Source organism: Temnothorax nylanderi, unplaced genomic scaffold, assembly GCF_030848795.1.
Source record: "Temnothorax nylanderi isolate EJ_2023f unplaced genomic scaffold, tnyl_v1.0 TNYL_tig0161_pilon, whole genome shotgun sequence".
NCBI lineage: Eukaryota > Metazoa > Arthropoda > Insecta > Hymenoptera > Formicidae > Temnothorax > Temnothorax nylanderi.
This window is the reverse complement of record NW_027249223.1, coordinates 112,747-132,505: the sequence shown is the minus strand read 5'-3', so window position 1 is coordinate 132,505 and position 19,759 is coordinate 112,747. Positions and strand designations below refer to the sequence as shown.

The window sequence follows — 19,759 nt, the reverse complement described above, 5'->3', positions numbered from 1 at the left end:
TCGACACAAACGTCTGGGACACATTGGAAAGCGTGCAATACGCGAACTGGTCGAAAAGGGGCTAGTAAAAGGAGTGTCAATAACAGAAAAAGACGATTTCTTCTGCGAGGCATGCCAACTCGATAAATCTCATCGTCTACCCTTTAAGTAACGCGTCGAGAGAGCGACGACGGAGCCAGATGAGAAAATACACACAGATGTGTGCGGACCAATGTCCGTCGATTCGCTAAATAGTGCGCGATATTTTTTAACGTTTAAAGACGACTCGTCCGGTTTTCAACACGTATATTTTATCAAGCACAAATCGGAGGTGTACGACAAATTTAAAGAGTACGCGCAGCTCATTAAAAATAAATTTGGAAAATCGATAAAAGTTCTTCGATCAGATAACGGAAGCGAATTCTGTAATGAGAAGATGAGCAAATATCTAATCGAAAAAGGTATCAAGAAAGAGAATACCGCTCCGTACACTCCTGAGCAAAACGGAAGGGCAGAAAGGGATAATAGAACCATTGTAGAAAGTGCGCGATCGATGCTACTCTCGAAAAATCTACCGACTTTTCTGTGGGCCGAGGCAATCAATACGGCAGTTTACGTATTAAATCGAACAACATCCTTGGCGAATTCGGCTACGCTTTACGAGTTGTGAGTCGGCAGAAAACCAAATCTGGTATTTTCAGGTCTCAACCATATGTCCATGTGCCCAAGCAATTTACGAAAAAGTTTGACGCGCGCGCGAAGTCAAAAGTATTCGTAGGTTATCAGGATGACGCAACAAATTATCGAGTCTACGATCATGATACGAAGAAAGTCAGCGTGTCACGCGATATGACGTCCAACGAAAAGATCGAGAAATCAAAGATGATCCTTGAGCAAGCAGAAAGAAGATATAGTGCTGCGACGATCTAAAATCCCTGAAAAAGGTAACAAGCACAACATCCAGGTAATCTCCGATGAATCCGAGTATGAAAAAGATGAGTTCGAAGAAGTTCCGGATAAAAACAATTGGGCCGAGCCACAGCCAGAAATTGATAAAGAAGGTCGAGCTCTGAGAGATCGAGCGAGACTGACAATGCCAGACAGATTAGAAGTATATATTGCCGAATACGTCACACCAAACACATATGACGAGGCAATGAACAGCAAGGACGCCACGCAGTGGGCACGTGCTGTTAAGGAAGAGCTACAAGCGCACGAGCGCAATCACATGTGGACACTCGTACCAAGACCATCAAAACACAAGACTATCGACTCAAAATGGATGTTCGAGTAAAAGAAGATCCGGAAAGAAAAACTCAGAAATTCAAGGCGAGGCTCTGTGCAAGGGGCTTCATGCAGAGACAAGGCATAGACTACACGGAGACGTTTGCACTGTCGTTCGCTATGACTCACTTCGGGCCTTACTGGCAATAATGGCAGAGGATGATCTCGAGCTTCTGCAGTTTGACGTGCAAACTGCATTTTTATATGGCGAACTGAAGGAAGACATCTTCATGGAGATCCCCGAAGGCCTCATCGTCGAAGAAGAAGGAAGAGAAAGACCGACAAAAAGTGATGTGTGCAAGTTAATAAAATTACTATTAACAAGCTCCGCGATGCTGGAACAAAAAATTCGCAAAGTTTTTGAACCAGTATGAGTATAAAGCTACTGAAGCGGATCAGTGGATTTTTGTTGGAAAAATAAATGGTGAAATAGTGTATCTCGCATTGTTTGTCGACGACGGTCTAGGCGCAGCGAAGTCAAAAAACATTCTAGAGACTGTATTGAACGAATTAAGCAAAACATTCGACATTACGATAGGCAACGGGAAAACATTTGTTGACCTGCAAATAACGCGAAACAGAAAAAGTAAGTCGCTCTCTGTGGCGGCTATGAGCGCCCTGGCAAACGGTGACTCAACCGCCACACCGATCGCATACGAGCGCGCCCCTGCCAAGCGGCAACCCGTTGTCCGCGTCCTGCCGGGAGCGAGCGCGCCAGCGGCACAGCAGCCGGCCGCGCGCGGCGAACACGTGCTACCGGCATGACCTCAATACAAGGATTACAACAAGCTTTCACCGCTAGGCGGCTGACTTTCTCGTAAGGAAAATTCAACGAGGACTTGTATATAACTCGTCAACGAGATAATTGTCGAACAATCGCTGAGAAGTGTCTCAACAATTCTATCCTCGTCAATTGTTGCAGGAGCAATCGAGTCCGATACTGATATCGAAAAAAAAAAAAAAAAGATTTTCTCCCTCGTTTATTCCTTTTACAGCAGTGATTGCGGGCAGGCAAGGAAAAAAGAAAGAAAGAGCAAGACGGGGCGTCGCGGCGTCGCGTCGCGTCGCCTTGCGCGGAAACGATTTCCCAGTTTCTCGGCGGGCGGCAGGTTCGTGTATGGGCGGGGGGCGGCGAGGCGCGAGCAGCGGAGTACACACACAATCGGCGCACGCACGCGTGGTGGGGTGGGAGTGAAACCGTTGCGGGATCGGCTCGGCGGCGAGAAGCGAGAAGGCGAAGGGTTGGCTCGCTCGGGGAAAAACAGGTTCGCGTACCGTGTACCGTGCGTTTTCGCGTCGCTCGATCTCGCGATCGCCGACGCCGAGAATCTCGCGAAAGGGACAACGATCCGCCGTCCGGTCCGGTGCTCTCCCCGATCTCTTCCGGAGCCGTTGTACCGTGATACGCGTCGGGAGAGCCCAGACTGCCCAGAGCGCTTTCGGAAGTGAACGATACAGCTTATACTCCATCCGCGGACGGAGAGTGCCGCGAGCGCGGGAGTGCGCGAGTGCGGGCAGCAGAAGTCGTGACTGTCGTGAGTCGCGAACGCGAGTGGAACGATTCGCGGAGGAGCGATTAATTCCACCATAGCTGCGTTTATGTACGGTGTGTTTGTGCGTCGCCCGTAAACGACGGACACCGTCTTCCGGCTCAGGTGGCTCGCGGAGCGCGTTCGAGGCGCGCGATTTATCGACAATCGCCAATAATAGAGAGAGGCCGGCAGCTGCTGTAGTCCCCGCGTCGAAAGGCGGCCGTCGTGACAGCGGGAGCGAGGCGACGTAAACGGGACAGCTCGCGGGGAGAGGGAGAGGGTACGCCGAGCGTGCGTATGCTGCAAAATCTGGAGAGGACTTCGCGAATGGGGGCACGGGTACGTTGCTAAAACGAGAAAGAGAGCGAGAGAGAGTGTGTGTGTATGTGTGTGTGTGTGTGTGAGAGAGAGAGAAAGAAAAGAATCCGCGAGCGGCGGGACTTGCGTCAGCGCGACCCGATTGTTGCGTCTCGATTCGCGACCCAAGTCGGCCCGATTCCGCTGAATTCGCGCAACAGCACAGCAACGTTACGGTTACGTGAGAACGAGCTTTTATGTTTACGATAACGTGACGATTAGCTCGGATTTTCCTTCTCCCTCCCCGTCGGCCGCGCCTGTGTTCTTCGTCCCGAAAGCGAGTCCCGACTGTCCCGAGAAACTCGCACCTCGCACGGCGAGATATTCCGCGATCCTCCGTTTTACGCACGTACGTGTATCGATTTACCCGCGAGTGTCCGTCCCGTCCCACGTTCGCGCGGTCGAGTCGCACGCGCTTTCTTTCTCTCCTTCTCCTTTGTCCTCCTGTGCTCCTCCTCCCCCCCTCTCCCTCTCCCACTCCCTCCGCTCCTCTCCGCTCTCCGCCGCGGGCGTCCTCGCGCTCGTGAAATTACGCGAGCGATCGCGCGATGACTCCTCCGCGTCGAACGTCGTAACTCGTAACGGATACGACGCGGAAACGCGTCAACGTCGCGTCTCGTCGTCCTGGCGTCACGAGAAATTAATCAACTGTGTTTGCGCGGGTAGTGCCAGCAGCAGGTTGACGTATGAATGGTGTCGGGGTCACAGGGACGCACGCCACGTACGTGAATCCACTTGACAAGATGTCAACGACCACCGACGTCAGCGACTTGGCGGCGGATCTCCCGAAGGAAGGGACGCCGATCTTCCTGCAGACCCGCGCGGCCCAGGTCATCGCCGGTGTGTTCGTGTTCGTGGCGCTTTTTCTCACTTGCCAACAGGTACGGAATTGTCGGTAGGCGATACGTCGAGAGGCGATACAACGAGACGCGTTCGATGATTCGCGGCGTAGCTGTCAGCTGTCAGCTGTCATTTCTCTCTGCCCTCCCTGTTTGCAGATCTACCAGCATCTAAGGTGGTACACGAATCCCACGGAGCAGAGATGGATAGTGAGAATTTTGTTCATCGTGCCCATCTACGCTATTTACTCCTGGATCTCGTTGCTGTTCTTCAACAGCGAGAGCTACTACGTTTACTTTTTCACCGTGCGAGACTGTTACGAGGCGTTTGTTATATATAACTTTCTGTCGCTGTGCTACGAGTACCTAGGCGGTGAGGGCAACATCATGTCCGAGATCAGGGGCAAGCCGATACGCTCCAGTTGCCTGTACGGCACCTGTTGCCTGGTCGGGAAGACCTACACCATCGGCTTCCTGAGATTCTGCAAGCAAGCCACTTTACAGTTTTGCCTGGTTAAGCCAGTGATGGCGTTTGTCATCATATTTCTGCAAGCCTTCGGCCATTACAGAGACGGAGATTGGTCACCCGACGGTGGCTACATTTACATCACGATAATCTACAACATCAGCGTGTCGCTTGCGCTTTATGGGCTGTTTCTGTTCTATTTCGCTACGAGAGATCTACTGACGCCGTTCGAGCCTGTGCTCAAATTTTGTACAGTCAAGAGCGTCATCTTCTTGTCGTTCTGGCAAGGTAACATCTGAAATTAAACGCTTGTAAATACGCGCGTATCAAGTATAACAATTGCAACAAGCACTTTTCCATTCCACGCAGGAGTTCTCTTAGCCATCTTGGAGAAAGCAAATGTCATTTCGCCCGTTATAAACAGTCTGGGTCAATCAACGAGCGGCCGGCAGCGAAGGCATCTTCAGCTGTTCTCACTCAACAGCCCTCCATCAAGGAAGCTGCTGAACGAGAGCGTTTTGGTAATCGGCGAACGCTGCCTCAGTGGAGACGTACAAAGCCACCGACTTCCCGCACCTTGCTGCCGCCGAAACAACCGGAGCAGCCGCAAAACATACGCCCTGCTGCGTGGAAACTCATACGCCTAGACCCGCCACCGTGGCCGACCACTAGGCCTCCACGAGCCCTGCTGACCACCTGGGATATACGGCTCCGACGCTACACCTCTCCTCGCTGGACGGTGCCTCCGTTGCTGTTGCCGCTGTCACTATCGCCTAGAGATCAGTACACACAGGGGACGCAGACCATACCCTCGGCCCGAGTCCATCGGGGCCTTCAGGTCCGGCCTCGCACCAGCGACTCAGAGGCGCAAACAGACAGCGAGTGAGAGACACCTACCACCGAGAGAGGAGTGCAAACGGACATCCCAGGTCTAACAGGCACTCGAGCAACGCAGACAGACGGTCCGGCTCTCGACCGCCGGTCCTCCTACGTGCCTCCCGGGACACCTCCGGCTTGGAGGAAGCCCGGCCAGTGGGGACCGTGCCAGCCGCTCCACCGGACACAGACATCGCCGTACCTTGTCTGGCGTGAGGGCCTCCCGCCTTAAAAGGGAATCAAACGGCCCTTATCAGGGCCACATAAGACTCTCCAATCAAACTGTACATATTAGATAGGAATAAACATATGTAAATATCGTACAGCAACTTCTCGTCATTTACGGCTCCACTACATTGCGCCTCCTATCCTCGGTGAGCGAGCAAACACACGGCAAGCGAAGCCGATTATAAAGTGGCTAAATTACGCCATACTCTCAATTCATCAAGCGCCATACGCGCGAAAAGTAATCAAAAAATTTAAAATGAGCGATTTGAAAGCGATTGGTGTGCCGGCAGATCCGCACGCATCTCTATTTCCAGTCGAAAAAGGGGACGAGCAAATGATAAACGTACCGTACAGAGAGGCCGTAGGCTCTCTAATGTTTTTAGCAGTAGTCTCGAGACCAGATAAAGCATTTGCGGTGAATACTGTAAGTAAATTCACGAGAAATCACAACAAGTCACATTGGCACGCGGTTAAAAGAATCCTCGCGTACATAAACGGTACAATTCAATTTGGAATAGAGTATCAAAGCGGCGGTAGAGATTTGAGTCTTGTAGGCTATTCTGATACAGGTTTTGCAAATGACATAGAAACGAGGCGTTCGACATCGGGATATGTTTTCTATCTATCAAACAGTCCGATCACGTGGTTTTCTCAAGGGCAGAAACTCGTTACATTAAGCACTACGGAATAAGAATATGTCGCGCCTGCGCGGCAACGAAAGAAGCCATGTGGCTTAGAAAACTATTGAAAGATCTGGGACGCATGTGCGTCAGTGCAACAAAGTTGTACATAGACAATCAGAGTGCAATTCGGCTTGTGAAAAATGCAGAATTTCACAAGCGCACAAAACATATAGATATAAGATACCATTACATAAGTAGAGTACAATCATGTAATGGTAATGGCAAACGAGTACAAAAGTCCGAGAATGGTGATATATGTGTAGAGTATGTGCCCTCTGAGATACAGCGTGCGGATATCTTCACAAAAGCGCTACCGAAAGAGCGATTTAAAATGTTACGAGACAGTCTAAGCATGCATGAGATTTGAAAGAAGCGCTCAAACGGCGGTAGTATTAATACAAGGAGTTTATCGCGCGTCTTGTCTCTCACTGTACTCGTGTTTAGAAAACATTTGAGTCTCTCCGGGGACGTTCGGGCAATGCGAGAGCCGCAAGTCAAGTTCTGCTTAGAATTTAGTGTCTCTCAGAAGGCGAAACGCTGAGTACTCTGTATACTAATACGAATAAAGTAAACATAGCGATAATTGTTCAATCCTCTCAATAATCCACATAGAGAAACGAAGTTCCTCAACACTATCAAATAAAGTAGTTATAGGTATTGACGTATTATTTATTTCGCAAGATTTTACACATAAAGTAGGTATTTGTAGTCTTAACAGTAATAATTATCAAACATTTTTCAATAAAGTAATATAACAAAAATAATTAAGAACTTTAATTATCGATAATTTTATACTTTTATTCTGGCACAGCCGTGATAGGTATGTGTGTAGGTAAGTTGTTCGGATCCGTAGTCCGAACGGCACGCCGGCTAGCGCGGCAGCCCGTTCTGCGCGACCTCGCCGAGCACAACAACACCCCGCGCCGCGAACGCGGGTAACATATGTCGCAGCGGGGCGGCTGACTTTCGCGAGTACAATAATATCGACACAAAGGAATATAAGGGCAAGCCTGCCCACAAGGAAATATTCTCTCTCGCAGTGAATACTCCCCCGTGACATTAAACAAGCCGGGTGTGGAGAAAGCAGCGATCGAGAGCAATTATTGCGAATCCAGCTCCATTCTGGAGAGAGCAAAGCATCGCCACGGCTCTTCAGAGCGAAGAAAGAGGGTTGACTTGAGGCAACTATTAGACCCGGTAGAGTCCGCCCCTCCCACCCGTCGAACATTACAAGTTCGCCACGCGGTGGTAGAAGCTAAGGGCCCCTCTACACGAGGCTTCAACGGAGGAAGACCACGACCAAGGAGGCGAGCCAGGAGGCCCTCCCTTACCAGGAGACCGCAGGTGGCATGGCAACCGGCGCCTCCACCTGAGCCAAGGTGGCTGCTCATGCCAGTGAGCCTCCCCGAGTCACACCGGAGACTCACCCGTCCACCAGGGCTGAGCCTAGCTCCGGGTGACCCTCGGGCTCTGAGGCCGTTACCTTCGGGCGCATGGAGAACGATCGGCACTTAAACTGAGCCAAAGACGAAACGGAGCAAGGAGAAGAAGAGGAGCAAGGACCAGAAGACCATCAAGCCGGCCCTGCCCTCCCCAGTGATCCCGGAGTTACCCCTCGATCGGGCCCCTAAAACTCCGGGAAAGGAGGCAAAGACCGATCCCAACAATAACCAAACGGTCTTTTACGACGAAGACCTTCCTGGTCGGCCTCTTAACGCTAGACAAGCAGCCAAGTTAAAGCTCTTGTTCTAGCATATTTTTTGAGAAGTCCTGTGCCTGTGTGCACAGGCATTAAAGAAACCTAAAGACAATCTCACACTGTACCTGAAAATGCAATAAAGCTCTATTCACATTACAAGTTACACTCTACAAAATTCATGATTGATTGAGCCTAGACTTTCCTCCTCTAAATTTCCTGCCGTTTCGAAACATAAGTGGACTAATATCGCTACTACTTTCATTATTCAATCTTTTTCTGTTTTTTTTTACAGCAGTTCTTACAGCTCCCTTTCTCTTAACCCCGCTTTTTGAGGGTAATTTAGTATTCTCTTTTTCGATTACTGTTGAAGATTGCATGTCAGAGTTATTCTTGACCCGACGTCTCTGAGCTGCTGGCAATGCTGCATCTATCCCGTTATCCTCGTCAGTATTATTGTTTTTGTTTACATCTTTGGCTTTCTTCACGACTGCATTCTTTCTTTTTATACAGGAGTTATTCTTTTCTTGTGGTTCCTTCTTAATTTTGTTTTTGTTTTTAGACTTTTCCTCTTCCTTCTGTTTTTTTCTTTGATCTTTTTCCATTTTGTTAATGTAATCGCAAAGGGTGTTTTAGCGGGATCTTTTCAGAAGCCACTTCAATGTAATAGATTACTACGAGAAAGATACGGAGACAAAATTCACCATTTTCAGTTAAAATAGATCAGCATTAATACTTATATTATCATAAAAGTACATTCAGTAATATTCTACAATTAATTTAAGTCAATTTTAAGATACATAAACATAGTCGAAATTAATGACATAAGTTAATATGAAAGTTTAATTTAAATATAATAGAAAATGAATAGAATATTTAGATAGTAAATGAATTGACTAAGAAAATAGCAATATCAATTAAAGGCATAAATTCAAAATAAATTTGATACACAATTAATTTAATAATTATTTCATATATCGTGAACACTAGAATCACATAGAATTAAATGACTTGATAATTTAATGTAGGATCGAGTTACGATTTTATAATCTTAGTTCTCCGGCGTCATCGTACTTCAGAATAAAACTCATTTAAAATAATAAATATTTCACATGATGTGGCGCAACGTTTACTAATGATTCAGACGTAACATACCTTAAATCAAGGGGTGAATTGTTAGGAAACAAATCGTCATAATAAAAGGAAAAGTTGAGAACCTCTCAGGAACTGTAAGGAACTTGCTTCTCGGTGTAATGATTCCTTAAGCCTTGTGTACACGATACTAGAAATCGGTCCAAGTTTCGGTTTAAGCCAATCAACTTGCAGCTCTTACAGAAAAGCAGCAGTTTCATTGGTTTAAACCGAAATTCGGACCGATTTCTAGTATCGTGTACACAAGGCTTTAGAGTGACAAGGTGAGAGCCTCCCAAGTTCCGCTAGAAACTTGCGTCTCGGCTCGATGTAACGAGCGAAAATGGCAATGCCTCAGACAACTGAAAGCACACATTGCCATTTACACGATTATTTCCAGCCTTCCCGCACAATCTGTCCAAGAGGGTAAATAAGATTACCCATCGAGGATGATGCTTTACCAAAATTGGGGGATTGTTGCTGTACCCAGGCTAGACGAATAATCCGTGTGACGTATAATGAGTATACGTAATGTGCGTATAACGCCCAATGTATTTGTTTGCCTACGCGAACTTGCAACTAGCTGCCCGATGCCACGGACGCCGACCGCACTTTACTTCCTACTACACGACACTCCCGATTCACTCTCCAATGCAATAAGAAATTCTCAGAATGATGTGACGTAATCGGAAGTCAGTCAGGTCACGTAGAAATATCGAGAAGAACCGAATTTTCCAAAGCAGGGAACAGAGATCGCACTACTTCTTACTCATAAGAATTCTTCTTCAAGAGTCCCAGAAAATCAATACCAAATCTCAGTCTTTTTTTAATTATTGATTTATTAATTTTACAAACGTCGTTGCTAACGTGTCAGTCCACATACGTTACCATGTATTAATCGCGCATGCCTTCAATTATGTCATACAACATACGAGACGCGTTTCACGCGTTTTACTTCACGCCTCAGACTCCTCTCGCATCTCAAACTTTAAACAAAGGGTATCTGCTCAGTCAGCACTTTTTGTTGTCCTTTCTTTACTGGTTTGTTGCCAACTTTGGGCCAATGGAGATGTTTATTCCAAATTTTATCAGTAGAATCATCGATACTTGTCTGGAACGCCTGGCGAATAACCACGCTGCTCAAAATTGTTGGCTTGTTCTTAGACGTTTGATCTTCTGGAACACTAGGTGGTACATCAGTCTCTTTGGTTTCTGAATTTTCGGACTCCTCTACTGTTTCCTTCATCTCAGCTGCATCAATCTTGTGGGACGTTTGATCTGTTGGAACACTCGTTACATCAGCCTCTTTGGTTATAGGATTTGTGGACTCGGGCTGCTCTACTGGCGTCTCCTTTATCCCAACTGCGTCAATCTTGTGGAACGTTTGATCTGCTGGAACACTACGTACATCAGTCTCCTTAGTTTCGGGATTTTCGGACTCCAGTATAGTACTCTCGATTATGTAAGTAGATGTCATAAGAGCTTGATTGGTTGGATATTCCATGAGGTTTGATCCATCCAATTTACAATTCGTTTGCAATATCGGTCAGGAAAAAATCAACGTCACTTCCTATAAACTCGATAGGTACTTCATTCAATGCACCAAGTCCGTCCAAAGAATGCGGAGCCCTAATTTCTTGTATCTGATCCGTTGCAGCATTGACATTGAGATCAGATTCCTGGCTTGATGGGATTTCCGCATTTATATTGGGAAGATCCGAACCGTTTGATTTTTCCGTGCACAGTTTCTACACTTTAAATAGGGAATCGTCGCAGTCGTCGAGTCCGTGGTATGTTTGTATGAGTGTATCTGTTGCATCCGGTCCTAAAGTGTGCTCTATAACTCTCTTTGTTATCGCGTATTCGTTGGGAGCCGGAACATCTTTCGATGTTTTATTTCGTATGTTATGTAGGGTTGAGTTGCCGCGCTAGTTATGTTGCGATATGCGATACAATCGATATAGTCGTCGAGCATGAAGGGCGCTTCGAGGCGGATATGTAAGTGGTGCGCAGGCGTGAGCGGACACGAGAGATCAGACAATCGTAAACTGGCGAACACATTACACCGCCTTGATATTCTCTTATAATAAAGAAGAAGTTTTGTGAATTCTTGAGTGTAGATCCTTCGAACCTACCTACATACACTACATCGTATGACTTTGTTTCGTTCTGAGATCCACTTTGCGTAATCAACCGCATCAGGGTTGAATGGAAAGAGTCCACATGCTCTAATCTAAAGCCATTCGTAATTGTTTCTTTCTTGGCTGATTTGTCGAATGCCGTTTTAAACAAGGTAACAAGTTTTGCCTTCGTAATAGCTTTGCCTGATTCATGTTTACGAGATCTAACGATTCTTTTCCAGCAAACTTTCAACGGTCGGAACATTGATACGTCGCACGGTTGATATGAGTGAAATTCGGTGGTAGACAGCACAAAATTATTCCTTACTCAATGCAGAATGTGCACAGTTCGAAACTCAAATGTGATTTGTGTCCGTCAAGGAAAAAAATGACCGGGAACTTTATGTTCTTTTCCACTAACCACGGATAAAATGCGTTTGCCACGTATTCGTAAAAAGTGCTTTACACCATCCACCCAGAATCAGAACGACCGATAGCCCATCCGTCGGAAAATGAGTCAGCAATATGGTTAAGAATCCTCTTGTGTAAGGGTAGACCACCATCGGAGTTGGCACATCCCCAGCGGCAGAATATGTGCACAATACTGTGATCGATTTTTTCTCAGGGCCACTTGCGAAATCGTAAAAATTTCTGAATCCTTTTGGACCGAGAACAATGCCCGTCTTTGGACACGTGTGCATTCCAATCTCATCGCAATTGAATATGCGATTGCCATCTTCCAATACATCGGCGGCACCCTCTTCTTCCATGAATTTGATGACTTTAGCGAACCAAGCTCGTATTTTTTCTTTCGTTACAGCCACTCTCGCCTGAGAAATAATCTCAGTTTTTTGTTTGACTATTTCTGGATTCCGTTTGAGAAACAGAGTCAGCCACTTTTTCCCAGGCCTGTCATCGTCGAATGGATTCTTTCGACCATCTTCCTTCAGAACACTTTGTACAGCATCTTTCACCATTTCAGGATGCATTGGAAAGCCTACTTTTGCTTTATCGATAATCCACTTTTCCAATTTTGATTCTTTTTCTGCCGGTAGTATGGTTCGCGGGAGAGGTTCAGTTGCGCACAGTACAATTGCGCACGTTGCAATTGCACACAGTGTTATTGGACACATAAAGTTGGGCACCGTTTGATTGGACACGGTTCAATTGCGCACAGTTCGTTTGGACACATTTCATTTGCGCACAGTTCAATTGGACACCGTTGCTTTTGGACACAACACATTATTAACTTATTTAAATAAATAAACGTATGTTGCATTGGACACAGTTCTTTTGCGCACAGTTTAATTGCGCACAGTTCTTTTGCGCACAGTTCAATTGCGCACAGTTCAATTGCGCACAGTTCAATTGCGCACAGTTCAATTGCGCACAGTTCAATTGCGCACAGTACATTTACGCACAGTACAAGCGTACATGCTAAGTTGTGAAAGAGGTCCACCCTGCCTACCGGCGGAGGTCGGTGCGGGAGGGGGGGCCCGAAGGCCCCCCTTGCACCCCCCCCGCGCGCGCGCGCGTGTGTGTGTGTGTGTGTGTGTGTGTGTGTGTGTGTGTGTGTGTGTGTGTGTGTGGTAATTTTTAAATACGCATGATTGAACTGTGTGCAAATGAACTGTGTGCAAATGAACTGTGCGCAAATGAACTGTGCGCAAATGAACTGTGCGCAATTGAACTGTGCGCAATTGAACTGTGCGCAAATGAACTGTGCGCAAATGTACTGTGCGCAATTGAACTGTGCGCAATTGAACTGTGCGCAATTGAACTGTGCGCAATTGAACTGTGCGCAATTGAACTGTGCGCAAATGTACTGTGCGCAATTGAATTGTGCGCAAAAGAACTGTGCGCAAAAGAACTGTGCGCAAAAGAACTGTGTGGAAAAGAACTGTGCGCAAAAGAACTGTGCGCAATTAAACTGTGCGCAATTGAACTGTGCGCAATTGAACTGTGCGCAATTGAACTGTGCGCAAATGTACTGTGCGCAATTGAACTGTGCGCAATTGAACTGTGCGCAATTGAACTGTGCGCAATTGAACTGTGCGCAAAAGAACTGTGTCCAATGCAATATACGTTTATTTATTTAAATTAGTTAATAATATGTGTTGTGTGTCCAAAAGCAACGGTGTCCAATTGAACTGTGCGCAAATGAAATGTGTCCAAATGAACTGTGCGCAATTAAAACGTGTCCAATCGAACGGTGTGCAACTTTATGTGTCCAATAGCACTGTGGGCGGTAGCCCGGACGTGCGGCGGGGTGGGCGCGGCGCGGGCGGCAGTGCGGGCTCGCGCGGCGAGAGAATTCGACTCGCGCCCGCTACGCGGCGCATCACCAGTATCCTTTGCTTGTAATTAAAGTTCGACATCGATTCCTATAACGAGAGCTGCTCAGCAGGGTTTTTCCAGCGTTCTCAGGATCGCCAGTCAGGGCGTGCTCACTACCCGTGCCTCTGACATAATAACCCTTTTGATTACGGAGTGTATTTCTCTGGGCCTTCGTTTATACCTGCTTTGCAGGGCATTAACTTTCTTCGGTAAGAGTCGACAGACACCCTGCCGTGGAAAGGTTTCCGGGGTCGTTACGACCCAGCCCGACGGGCAGTATCGAATCCGGTGGAGACCAAGGCGCTGCCTTTTCCGAGTCCGATTCCTGTACCTGGGGTCAAGACTGAGGGTCCGTTCCCGATCTCCAAGGTGGAGACTTTTCTGCCGCGGAAGCTACACCTTATCGACCTGCCGACCCGAGTACCACGCATCCGGCTTCTACCCGCTCCGACCAATTTGAGCACTCCTGGGATATCTGTGGCGACGCAGACTGACCACGTCTTCCGGACTCCTCCTCGACCTCGGCCTTCTCGAATCCGCTTGAGTCCTCTACCTACTACACCGAAGGGCAAGCCGAGGACTTCCGGGCGAGATCTGTTCCTGCGGAAGGATCTGAGCGCGAAGAAGAGGTCCCTAATAAAAAAGCTGTTCGGAGACTAACACCACACTCAATAATACACTACACAATAAATCTCCTACACAATCCCGCACATCCATCTACTCCACATATACCAAAGAGATCAATCAGTACCTGTATATAAACCTGTACATAGATAAAGAATATAAAGCGAGATTTTACTTCCAAAAAGATATAGTTATTGTGGGAACCTGAGCGCACCTATCCTTACCATACCCCCGCACTAGGCAAGATACTCTCGGTGGGTTGCCATCTCCATCCGAGAGATGGCGATCGAGTAGAAACCTGACAAAACCTTCTTGGTCGAATTTTCAAGTTTTTTCTCTAAAAATCTGTATTCTGCCGCCAATATTCGTAACTTTTGAAACTGCTCCGTTGATAAAATGGTGCAAATAACAAATTGCAATATTCTTACGGAAGTAACGAACCGCGGGATACTTATCTCCGCTGTGACACACACACGCACGCACTCACACAAGATTTAAATCTGACCATATGGAGCATCTCGAGTTGAGTAATTTGTACAGTACAGATAATGACGGTGGTCATTTTAAGTGATGTGAGAGCTTTTTAAACATAATAACTTTGATCGATTTTGAGAAAAAATTAAATTATCTTCTTTCACGGGGAGGTTATACAGTCGGACTCACATCTTGCGCGCGCGCGCGCGCGCGCGCGTGTGTGTGTGTGTGTGTGTGTGTGTGTGTGTGTGTGTCACAGCGGATATAAGTATCCCGCTGTTCGTCACTTCCGTAGGAATAATGCAATTTGTTATTTGCACCATTTTGCCAACGAAGCAGTTTTAAAAGTTAAGAATATCGGCGGAAGAATACAGATTTTTAGAGAAAAGTCCTGAAAATGCACTACTCACTTCAAATTGGCATAACTCACAAGGGAACAGTCGGAAGTGTCCCTCACCGATTTGGATGGGCTTTGGATATGTTTTAAAGCATCAAAAAATATTAGACACGTATTTTTATTTAGCGACTTATCTCGACGTTTAGGGGTTGGAACAACTCCTCGAAAATAACGGATTTTATAGTTTTTAGCGAATATCTTCGAAAATATAAGGCGTAACGAAAAAAAATTTATACGAAATGTTTATGGCCTTTTGTGCTCTTTACAATAGCGTAATCAGATTTTTCAAATTTGTCAAATTTTTTAATTTAACCCCACCCCACCTATTATTTTTGCCAAATATAACAATTTTTCCAACGCAAAAATTTAAGAGCGTCAAATGCCAAATACATCTATGTATATTTTTATTATGATACCATTATTCGATTTTTGGCAAGACGAAATGATATGTGGTATAGGCGTCGCGCTGTAGGTAGGTGTTGCGTTATTTCTGTTCAGTTGCGCTGTACGCTTAAAAATTTCCATTTGTGCATATTTTCTCATACTACAATATATACTATATACTACGACATAATATGCGATGAAAGTCCAAGCAGAGGAATAGATATCACGTCATCCGAAGTTCAAATGGCGTGTGCACAAAACAGTGTTAAATACGCGTCGAAGTAAATCAACCAAAGTTCACGCATTTGAATATCATTTGCTCGTGTCATAATTCCGGAAAGCAAGCATTTTAGATCGTAAGTTTGAAGTAAAGAACTGTGTGTTGTACGCTGTCGTTTTGTGAACATGTAAGTGCATTTTTATTGTTAAGTTTTATTGGTTTCTTACGCTTGTTACTTTTTCCTTTGATATTGAATATTTTATATAATTTTTTATTTAGCTCTTACTCAATTCTTTGCCAGTTTTGCCAGTGACTATATAATCTTTTGGGAGAGGTGTGTTTTGGACACGGTACATTTGGACACGGTCATTTGGACACGGTCATTTGGACACGGTTTATTTGGCCACGGTTCATTTGGACACCGTTCATTTGGACACCGTTCATTTGGACACCGTTCATTTGGACACCGTTCATTTGGACACCGTTCATTTGGACACCGTTCATTTGGACACGGTGCATTCGGACACCGTTTATTTGGACACCGTTTATTTGGCCACGGTTCATTTGGACACCGTTCATTTGGACACGGTGCATTCGGACACCGTTCATTTGGACACCGTTTATTTGGCCACGGTTCATTTGGACGCCGTTCATTTGGACACGGTGCATTTAGACAATGTTCATTTGGACACGGGGCATTTGGACACCGTTTATTTGGACACGGTGCATTCGGACACCGTTCATTTAGACACGGTGCATTTGGACACCGTTTATTTGGACACGATCATTTGGACACGGTTCATTTGGACACGGTTCATTTGGACACGGTTCATTTGGACACGGTTTATTTGGACACGGTTTATTTGGACACGGTTCAATTGGACACGGTTCGTTTGGACACCGTGTATTTGGAAACGGTTTATTTGGACACGGATCATCTGGACACCGAAAAAAATACGGCCTGTGCAGTTGGACACCGTAAAAAATGCGGCCTGTGCAGTTGGACACCGAAATGCGCGGCCTGTGCAGTTGGACACCAGAATGCGCGGCCTGTACAGTTGGACACCAAAATGCGCGTGCATGGTGGAGTGCAGGGGGGGGGGCGAAGCACCCCCGCTCACGCTTAAAGCGAGGTACATTTCCTACCCGGGCACGCCGAAGGCGTGTCCTAGGGGTCGTGCGGGGGGGAGGGGCGAAGCTCCCCTGCCTACGCTTCAAAGTCACCCACACCGCCACGTGCATGGGGGGTGTGGGGGGAGGGCAAAGCCCCCCCGCCCACACTCCTAGGTCCACTCATACCGACCATGGGGGGGTGCAGGGGGAGCGAAGTCCCCCCTGCCCACGCATGTACTTTGATATATTATATAGGATATATTGACGAGTAAGGATGCAACAATATTAACATAATTTATGATTAACTTGTCTATAATTTTCGTGTCCATCTGCACAGGTCGCGCATTTCGGTGTCCAACTGCACAAGTCGCGCATTTTCATGTCCATCTGCACAGATCGCGCATTTTGGTGTCCAACTGCACAGGCCGCATTTTTTACGGTGTCCAACTGCACAGCCCGTATTTTTTACGATGTCCAGATGATCCGTGTCCAAATAAACCGTGTCCAAATACACGGTGTCCAAATAAACCGTGTCCAAATACACGGTGTCCAAACGAACCGTGTCCAATTGAACCGTGTCCAAATGAACCGTGTCCAATTAATCGTGTCCGAATGATCGTGTCCAAATGAACGGTGTCCAAATGCACCGTGTCCAAATGAAACGTGCCCAAATAAACGGTGTCTAATTGATCGTGTCCAAATGATCGTGTTCAAATAAACGGTGTCCAAATAAACGTTATCCAAATGCACCGTGTCCAAATGAACCGTGTCCAAATAAACGGTATCCAATTGATCGTGTCCAAATGACCGTGTCCAAATGAACGGTGTCCAAATGTACCGTGTCCAAATAAACGGTGTTCAATTGATCGTGTCCAAATGAACGGTGTCCAAATGTACAGTGTCCAAGTGCACCTTTCTCAAAAGATTATATAGTCACTGGCAAAACTGGCAAAGAATTGAGTAAGAGCTAAATAAAAAATTATATTAAATATTCAATATTAAAGGAAAAAGTAACAAGCGTAAGAAACCAATAAAAGTTAACATTAAAAATGCACTTACATGTTCACAAAACAACAGCGTACAACACACAGTTCTTTACACTTCAAACTTACGATCTGAAATGCTTGCTTTCCGGAATTATGACACGAGCAAATGATATTCAAATGCGTGAACTTTGGTTGTTGATTTACTTCGACGAGTATTTAACACTGTTTTGCGCACACGCCATTTGAACTTCGGATGACGTGATATCTTTTCCTCTGCTTGGACTTTCATCGCATATTATGTCGTAGTATATAGTATATATTGTAGTATGAGAAAATTTGCACAAATGGAAATTTTTAAGCGTACAGCGTAACTGAACAGAAATAACGCAACACCTACCTACAGCGCGACGCCTATACCACATATCATCTCGTCTTGCCAAAAATCGAATAATGGTATCATAATAAAAATATACATGTGACATTCCACGTCAAGTGGCCCCTCCCTCTGTCCAAAAATTGAAGCGATTTTAAATATTGAGTTTGGGCTTAAAATGTTTGTATAAGCGAGGGCTTTCGAAATTTGAGTGGCCTTTTTGACAAACTCCATAACCCCATGACCCCATAAGCAAAATAACCCAAAAACCTGATGAAGTGATCTTACAATATGATTTATACGACTTGTCTCATCTCAATAATCGCTTTAATTAAGCTGTTTGGCCCTAAAACCCTCATAAACTATTAACCCCATGACCCCTTGATCTTATAACCCTCAAAACCCCATAACCCCATAACCATATAGCCCCATAAGCTTCTAAACCCCTATAATCGAAACCATCGCACTTTGATTATTATCTTTCTATACCTCCGTAATCCTGTAATCCCATAACCCCTTGACTCTAAAACACCAAAACCCCATAACCCCATTCTAGAATATGCCCAATTACAAATTTGAATACGCATCATGTCTTACCTGCACAATGTCACGACTCATTCCAAAAACTGCATTACCATGTCGTCAGTATCCAAAAACTCAATAAAAATCATAACTTAATGAGTCTGACCTTGTAATCCATTCAAAATTAGTGTTTTCTCAACATTTGTACTGGGATGACTGGTACCTCCACGTGGTCAGGATGGGTAACGCTAAAACCAGTACAAATTTTGAGAAAACACTAATTTTGAATAGATTACAAAGTCAGACTCATTAAGTTATAATTTTTATGGAGTTTTTGGATACTGACGACATGGTAATGCAGTTTTTGGAATGAGTCGTGACATTGTGCAGGTAAGACATGATGCGTATTCAAATTTGTAATTGGACATATTCTAGAATAGGGGTATGGGGTTATGGGGTTTTGGTGTTTTAGGGTCAAGGGGTTATGGAATTACAGGATTACGGAGGTATAGAAAGATAATCAAAGTGCGATGGTTTCGATTATAGGGGTTTCGAAGCTTATGGGGCTATATGGTTATGGGGTTATGGGGTTTTGAGGGTTATAAGATCAAGGGGTCATGGGGTTAATAGTTTATGAGGGTTTTAGGGCCAAACAGCTTAATTAAAGCGATTATTGAGATGAGACAAGTCGTATAAATCATATTGTAAGATCACTTCATCAGGTTTTTGGGTTATTTTGCTTATGGGGTCATGGGGTTATGGAGTTTGTCAAAAAGGCCACTCAAATTTCGAAAGCCCTCGCTTATACGAACATTTTAAGCCCAAACTCAATATTTAAAGTCGCTTCAATTTTTGGACAGAGGGAGGGGCCACTTGACGTGGAATGTCACACATGGATGTATTTGGCATTCGACGCTCTTAAATTTTTGCGTTGGAAAAATTGTTATATTTGGCAAAAATAATAGGTGGGGTGGGGTTAAATTAAAAAATTAGACAAATTTGTAAAATCTGATTACGCCATTGTAAAGAGCACAAAAAGCCATAAACATTTCGTATAAATTTTTTTTCGTTACGCCTTATATTTTCGAAGATATTCGCTAAAAACTATAAAATTCGTTATTTTCGAGGGGTTGTTTCA

General features: G+C 45.5%; 2 protein-coding genes across 2 annotated transcripts in view; one reads left to right on the top strand and one right to left on the bottom strand.

The window, feature by feature from the left end:
* LOC139777755 (uncharacterized) overlaps positions 1 to 19,759 on the bottom strand; it is a 185,653-nt gene that overhangs the window by 76,303 nt on the left and 89,591 nt on the right. The gene's annotated exons all lie outside the window — the stretch shown is intronic.
* Positions 2,464 to 7,996, top strand: LOC139777753 (transmembrane protein 184B-like). Its single transcript, XM_071715354.1, has 5 exons — positions 2,464 to 3,134; positions 3,819 to 4,033; positions 4,151 to 4,745; positions 4,827 to 4,978; positions 7,772 to 7,996. The coding sequence occupies exons 2-5, from the start codon at positions 3,839 to 3,841 to the stop codon at positions 7,994 to 7,996; spliced, it is 1,167 nt and encodes a 388-aa protein (XP_071571455.1). The 5' UTR covers positions 2,464 to 3,134; positions 3,819 to 3,838.